Below are 7,755 nucleotides of genomic sequence, written 5' to 3'. Positions count from 1 at the left end.
ATGATGTGATGGCAGCCATAGTGCACCAATACACATCAGTTAACAGTGGGGAGAAGAGCAGAGTAATGAAGCCAATTCATAGATGGGGATTATTAAGACACCATGGTTGTTAAAGGCCAATGGGAATTTTGGCCAGGACACTGAGGTAACATCCCTACTCTTTATGAAAAACGCCCCGGGATTTTTAATGACCACAGCCTCATTTTTATGTCTCATCCAAAGGATGGCACCTTTTTACAGTTTAATGTCCCCATTACTATACTGGGGCATGAGGACCCACACAGACCACCGGGTGAGTGCCCCTGCTGGCCCCACTAACACCTCTTCCAGCAACAACCTACATTTTTCCCAGGAGATCTCTCATCCAGGTACTGACCAAGCTCATACCTGCTTAACGTCAGTGAGCTGCCACTTGTAAGTTGCAGAGTGATATGGCTGCTGGCAGACAAAATAAAAGTAATTTGTCACAGGCATTTTGAGCAAAGTCAGTACTTGTCGTTAAAATTAGTGCTCAGGCACTTAATTCTGAAACCACTGTTACAAGCAGTCTTACAATCTCATGGTCACTGCTGTGAGTTCAGAACTGAAAGGCTGTGGGCTTAAAGCCTTAACAGGGCACTGCTGTTAAATCCCCGAGCAAGGTATTTCACTCAGATTACAACAATACAGTCAAGACAATATAACCTTGCTATAAAAAAGGGTTCTCTCAAAGATGTCAAACGAAATGAGAGTGAGTTCTCTACTTATTGTTACTATTGCTATTGTTAGTATACTGGGTTTTGCTAAAGGATTCACTCCCTTCCAACGATTCCATTTTATTGAATTAGAAATGACATACACACCTCTCTTAAAGTGAATTTTGGGAGTCAAAACTTGAATGCTCAAAACGAATACTTACATTTGAAAATAATAAAGTCTCTGTGGAGTGTTCTCTACTGTCCATTGTGATGTCCATGTGTTTGGGCCACACAAGCAACCTGAACCTAGCAGATTAAAAGTGTAAATATTTGAGTAAAAAATGGTTTTGGTTAAATATCAATCATTTCTTTAACTGCTTCATTGTTACATTTGTGTCATTAATGTACTATAACTTACACTTTCTGTACAGTATTATGAATGATTACCAAATATTGTACAGTACATTCTTTCCACATAAATTAAAGAAAAACCCAAAATATTCCTATCCTTTTGTCTTGCAAAAAACCCAGAAGAAATCACACCGAACCAGTTAACAGAGGATGATAAAGACATGTAAGAAGTGTGTTAACAAGGAATGAAAGACCTCAGTTTCATTTCCCAATGTCATGAAACAGCACATTCTCATTATGCTTTACACAAATAGGAATTTGTTACATACATTGACACCTGGCCAATTTCTTTTAAAAATGCAACTTAATTCTCCCTTAATTTTAAATTTTGGACAATACGTGTAACAAAGCAAGAAAAAAATGAGAAATACTGTAAATAAAGACAGATTTACAGAGGTATGAAAAATGCAATAAAATTTATTGAACTCACAATCATTGTTTGACTCATACAGATGTAACATTTTACTTGAACATATCAACACAGCTGCACATATTTACATTTTCTTCTATATAACAAAATAGCAATATTATTTTGCTGGATAGTGTTTTCAACATTTTAGCAACAATCTTCTTTCCCCTCCCCGTACCCCTACCCATTTTTGACAAACACAGAGTCTACGCTCATTGCATCTACTATAAAGCAATCTAAAGCAATGTGCCTTTTTACATACTGGCTGCTCCCTTTAAAACACGGTAACATTCTCAGACTCTCGGTTTTTGTTTTGTCTCAAGTGATAAAGTGCATTACAGGAAGGTGTGTACAACTGATAAAAAAAATAAGAGGCAGTTTCTGTTTGCAACTCAGAAAATGTACAGTAATACTCTACACAAAATAATTTTGAGGAGAAGAAAATATATACTGTATCTTACAGATTCTGAAGTGCATTTTTTAAGCTGAGATGCTTTGAGCAGCTGATAAAATGCTAAATTATTCACCATGAAAGCCACTAGGAGATATCTTTGCCATTTGGCTAAATATTTTAACAAATGTTTTTTCTTCTAAAGAGAAGCACTTAGCATTTCGAGTGTGACTCTTCTCCAAGAGCTGCAGAGCTTGGGGAAGTGAGCACAAGTCTGAAACACACTTGCAATTTAATGAGCAGCAGCACAATAAGGTACTTTCATGTAAAATTACAAAAGTGTGTGCAGATTGAACCTGTGTATTGATGGCTTGGATAGCATCACTTTTAATTGTGGTAAGAATAAATTCTTTCTAAAAAAAGGTACAAAAATATGAATGGTCTCACGCAAAGATTTTCTCACATTCATATTAATACTAATCTTCTGTGAAATAAACACTGAAACTGATAGAGGGGATTACAATTTCAGTATTACAGTATCTACAGCTTCTACAAACCAGGCTAGAATGGGCACATTTTTAGGTAAATGCAAATTAGTCTCAATAAGTTTCAATTTAAGTTTTCAAGCCGACAACCGTCATTAACAAATTGATATAAGCCGCTGTTTTTCAGACATCAACTGATAAACATATAATCACTATCTTCCAAAGCCCCTTTCTTTTAAAAAAACAAACTCCGAATTAAGGCTGATGCACATTGCCGCATCACCTCAAACAGCTTAGCCCAAACTCTCCTAAGACAAAACATGCTGCAGAAACCGTCCATAGTCCCACTCTCCTAGTGGTATTATTTTCCTCACTTGGGTGACAATGTTCCACGATTTAATAACGTCAATAAAAAGTGATAAACCCAAATACTGTATTTTATATAAAAAATGTCTGCAATCTTAAATTATTTTAAGTGTTGTTTCACTTTCTATGTGGCATCCTATGTTTCGTGTGTAAAATTTGTATAATGGTTAATTGGAAGCATCAACCTGAATGAAGTAGACTCTTACAAATTTTGGCATACAGTATGCAGGTTCTTCTCTGACTTCACTTTTCCATGGTAAATATATCTTGGTTGAACCTCAGATATTTAAATGGTTCAAATTCAGAGTGTCAAAGGTATGGAGTCTGGGAATAATGCTTCCCATCTCAGCACACCTTCTATATGGTACACAAAATATATTTGTTTTGTCTTTTTTTCTGTCATATTCCACGACCTAAATTTCACCATGTCACCATGAACAGTGCTGCCACTTACAGTTGTGTATTTTGGTTGGAAGTACAGATGAAAGTAGAGATTTTCCAATAAAAGTAAGTGTTCATTCATATTAACAGACAAAGGAACAATAATGAAGATCATCATGGGAAGTGACATCTCAAAAATATTAAAAATATGGAAAATATTAAAACAACAAGGAGACCGTAAATACACACACAAAATCATATTCCTGCATAGGACCCCATAAAGAAGACTGCTGGCTCTGAATGACAAAAACAAAATCGAATCAAGCCTCACTCTGTACGCACTTTGAATGGAAGGCTCTAGAAAAAAAACCATTATTAAATCATACAACCTTCATTCCTTCAGAATGCTCACACCAACAATTGATTAAGGGTATTTAATGGGCAACAACATGTTGCAAATGTTTTTGTGTCTGCTGACTATTGCGACAAAGTTTTGACAAGGAGATGGTGATTTCTCATGGCTTGTTGCCACCAATGAAGGAGAGCTGACAAAGGATGTGACATTTGCTTACATCCCCAAACACCCTTGTACCCCTGAGTTTGGACTCAGGGAGACGTACTGTACGGGAGACGTCAAGGAAGCATCGTTGACAAAGCAAAGGTATACTAGAACTGCCATGTGGAGTACATAAAAATATGATCTAAAAAGCATATGGGAAATCTAGCCGAAGGTTGTAACTGTGACAGATGACAATGACAGCCACTAAGGCTACTCACAGGCAGCCCTGACTTCTCCCCATGTTTGGAAACTGGCAGAACCAAAACATCCAAAGAATCAAGACGTGATTCAGTTTTTCCTCTCGGGCTCAGAGGTTGAAGAAACACAATCCAAAATACAAGGTGCCTCCAAAGTCAGAATGCCCTGGCATTGAGAATTTCAATGGCAGAACAGTGCAACAGCAGGTCATCAGCGAGGCCCTGTGTTCATGTAGAGCAGGCGCAAGCCATCACTGCTGTTGCTGCCCTGCAACATCACGCTTGACAAAGACAGAGAACAGTCTGAGTAACACAGAGCCTGGTGGGAACTGTTCTGCTGTCTCTTCAGGTGCCACATGCGTTCACCTCCTTTATTTGGTTCACTGGCATCTACAATTTAAGCTTAATCATTGGCACAGCTGCTGATTATCATCCAGTGCACTTGCTTCTAAAAAACTACAGAAAACATCTTAACAGCTAGGTAGCATATGCAAACCACACGGCTTAATATTAATTACCATTATACATGAAGAAAAACAAATCAAAATAAAGAAAGTGTAAGCTTTGGTTTATGTATTCCACATTCCCCATACATTCTGCAAAGTTAGGCCTTTAAATACTCCATTTTTATTCAACTTTGAGCCTGGGAATACAGTTTATTCCAGGCTAGGTGAAGAATGCACATTGCCAGCTTGATACTAAAAACATATGAAATGGACATTTGGAAACCCCATCAGGACATGTGTGAATAATAAATACAATGCCTGATTGTCCTATTGCTCCTAAATCTATGGGGAAAATATTTATACATCAATGCAACAATTTAATGCAGGAAAAAAAGAATGATTTTTTCACGTGTCTTTCTAGCGCGTGTGTTATGATCACACAGTTTAAATACTGTCTTAATTTACAAAAACTAATGGAATACACACAACATGAACATAAAGGAATACCTAAGAAATCAGTGAGGGGTTTGAAGTCATGAAGAATGAAGTGACTAGCCTGCAATGAGTAATGATGACTGTCCTTTTACCCATTTACAGTGGGAGAGCAAAGAAGAACAAATGGCCTTTTACGTACCTTTCAATAAAAAAGGTGTTGTTTTTCATTATAAAAACATTCCTATATATCGTTTCAAATCACCTTTAGCCATTCAAACACCAGCCTTGGTGCCGCATGTTTATAAGTAAACTTTATTTGAAAAAAAGTGGCCGTTCAAACCATTCAATTATTTTTGTTTTTACCTCAGCTGGATTACGGTCTTAAACCAGCATTTTATCTCAACGAATGTACAGAAATTCATTGATGATGACTGAACTCCTCACTAACGTAAAGGGGGAATTTCTGTCGTTTTGTTGTTTTAGCCTCCTTCAGCTGCTGATGAATATTACGTGGGTGCATGCTGTTTGAATACAGGAACACGTGCTAAGAAGATGCACAATACCATGGCTAATCTGTCACCATCAAGGTTTAATTTATTGCTACTGAATTAATAAAAACAGCAATGACCTTTATCAGTCATGTGTCATTTCTTGATTTATACAGCAACTAAAGCTTTATGTTTTTGTTCTCACCAAAACGGAAGCATCTTCCCTGAATGTCACTCTTATTCCCAGCTCACAGTACAGTTATACTGCTCATTAGTGACGTTAAAGTCCCTGAACAAGCCTCTCTCCAACTGTAAACTGTAGCTTTGGTGATAACGCAAACATAGACAATAAGAAAAAAAAACGTTTGCCATGCTTGATTCAATTCAATGGAGTAAAAAACACAGATGATCCTAAATACACTCACTGGATTACATACAGAAGATTCCTCTTTAGTTTAGAAAAATAAATTTGTAAATTACTAAAATAATCTAAGATTATTTATTCTATGCATGATGATGTGCAATATAAAGAAATCGGCCATTTCAAAAATATAATGTACTCTTCACCCTGCTTTTACTAAGATACCAGTAGTGCCACCATCCACCAGAACATTGTTTCTGTTAAAAAGGTAAATTATTATTTCATCTGTGGGTCTGATAAAAATGTCTGTACTAGGTAATGCACCAAGACAGGACTTGGTTTCTTAATGAACACATCAACAATGCTTCCTTTTCAACTTCAATCTGCACTCTATTATAACAACATAACTTTAACAATACTGCACAGGAAAAGCAAAGATTAGCATATCTTAAAACTTAAGTGACTGAATTGGTCTACAAAATATTCTAAATGAATCCCAGTGGAAACCTTCCCTGAACTTCTGTCTTTCTTGAAATCACTGGTCTCACTATACCAAATCATTATTAATTCATTTATTATTGATACATATTAGGTTCTTATGTGGAGGCAAATATGTTTCATTTGTGGCTAGAGAAGAGATAACCAAGTTTTAAAAAATGATACATTTCAACTGAATATACTCTTAGACAAGAGCTGGTCAAAATTAAGAAAAGGAAAAATCTTATTTGGTTTATTTGGTCATCATTGTATTGTTTTAAACGATGGTTTTAACGTACATATCTCATACTACTTTAAGTAGCTGCATTGGGAACTGAATTGTAAAGGTCTTTTAAAAAAATGAAAATTCACGAATTAAAATGAACAGTATTCTTTAACAGCAGTCATATGAGAACACAAACTCGTCAATAATGCCTTTAGGAAACCAGTAATGATCATTGCATTTTTTCTCGTTTTTGTCTTTTCAGTATTCTTATTAAAATAACCACCACTTCAGAGCATGACTCAAATGGCGGATCTGTGAAACCTCCTCAGCTTGACTGGAAGTTTGAGCAGAACCACAGTACTGGTTTTTAACTGAAACCAAGAAGCAATCCTTCTTTGCACAGCACATAAGTGATAATTTCACTTCACTACAGAGAACAGGAACTGATATCTGTTGTTTTTTGCTCCATTGACATTGGCTAGCCTGCCGAGATCCAGCTATTTCTAATGTAGGCTAAATCCATAAATGAGCGAACTGACCACACTTGAAAGACGCATAACGAATAAAGAAGATAAAGGTTGTGGAAATAATTAAATCTAGATGCTACCAGCATGACAGAACTGTCATATTTGCAGGGTCCTCTAATTCAAGTCACTAATGCAAGCACTGAAGACTTCTCAAAGTCATCTTTTTTGCGTCTTCTGAAGATCAGACATGATCTCTATGCAACACATAATTTAATACTTCAATGACTGCTCGGAATCATTCAATGCTGGTCAGAGATTTTTTTACATCAAAAGCATATACTGTATACACACACAGCTGAGTTATTTTGGCAGTGATACGGTATATAAAGAATGCAAAGTTTTAGTTGGTTTCCACAAAGCTCAAGGAGGGAGGGGAAGCAGTAGAGAAATGACAGCTAGAGTTTTACTAGTGGCCCACTTCAAGGATTAAAAAAGGAGCATAAAAACGCAAGCTGTGTTTTTATATTCTTCACATTGTCCACCCAGCTGAACAGAACTGAAAAAAAGAAAAGAAAACTGGAACGAAACAGGCATGATGGTAGTCAAAGGGATGATGTGCAATTCCCGTGAGGAGAAAAGCTATCTTGCTGCTGATGAGGCCATGAGAAAAGAAAGAGTTGCTATTGCTTTTCATGGCCGCCCCCATCCGGAGTGCACTCCTGTCTGGAAAGTTCAGTTTCTCGGTGTTCGGACATCTGGTCTGGCAAACGCCTTTTGCTCCGACTGACAGACACCCCCAGCCTGAGGCTATTCAAGACTTGACCTCCTCGCAGTCCTGGTCAGTGGAGAGCTCCACATCCGAGAGTCCAACCTCCACTGAAATGATCAAGGAGGTGTCCGAGTCACTGCTGACAGTGGGCTCCTGGTCACCTGCAGGAAGACAAAAGACTCTTACCAGTGTGACCTCTTGTACATTAGA

General features: G+C 37.2%; 1 protein-coding gene across 1 annotated transcript in view; it reads right to left on the bottom strand.

Annotated features, from left to right (window-relative positions):
• Window positions 1–1,487: 1,487 nt before the first annotated feature.
• rnf150a (ring finger protein 150a) overlaps window positions 1,488–7,755 on the bottom strand; it is a 76,326-nt gene continuing 70,058 nt past the window's right edge. Inside the window, exon 7 of the mRNA XM_006629506.3 lies at window positions 1,488–7,706. Within this exon, the coding sequence (XP_006629569.2) occupies window positions 7,588–7,706 (119 nt within the window). The 3' untranslated portion in view covers window positions 1,488–7,587. The remainder of the gene's footprint in view (window positions 7,707–7,755) is intronic.

The sequence above is a fragment of the Lepisosteus oculatus genome, chromosome 1, assembly GCF_040954835.1.
Source record: "Lepisosteus oculatus isolate fLepOcu1 chromosome 1, fLepOcu1.hap2, whole genome shotgun sequence".
Lineage (NCBI taxonomy): Eukaryota > Metazoa > Chordata > Actinopteri > Semionotiformes > Lepisosteidae > Lepisosteus > Lepisosteus oculatus.
This window is presented reverse-complemented; position numbering and strand designations above follow the sequence as displayed.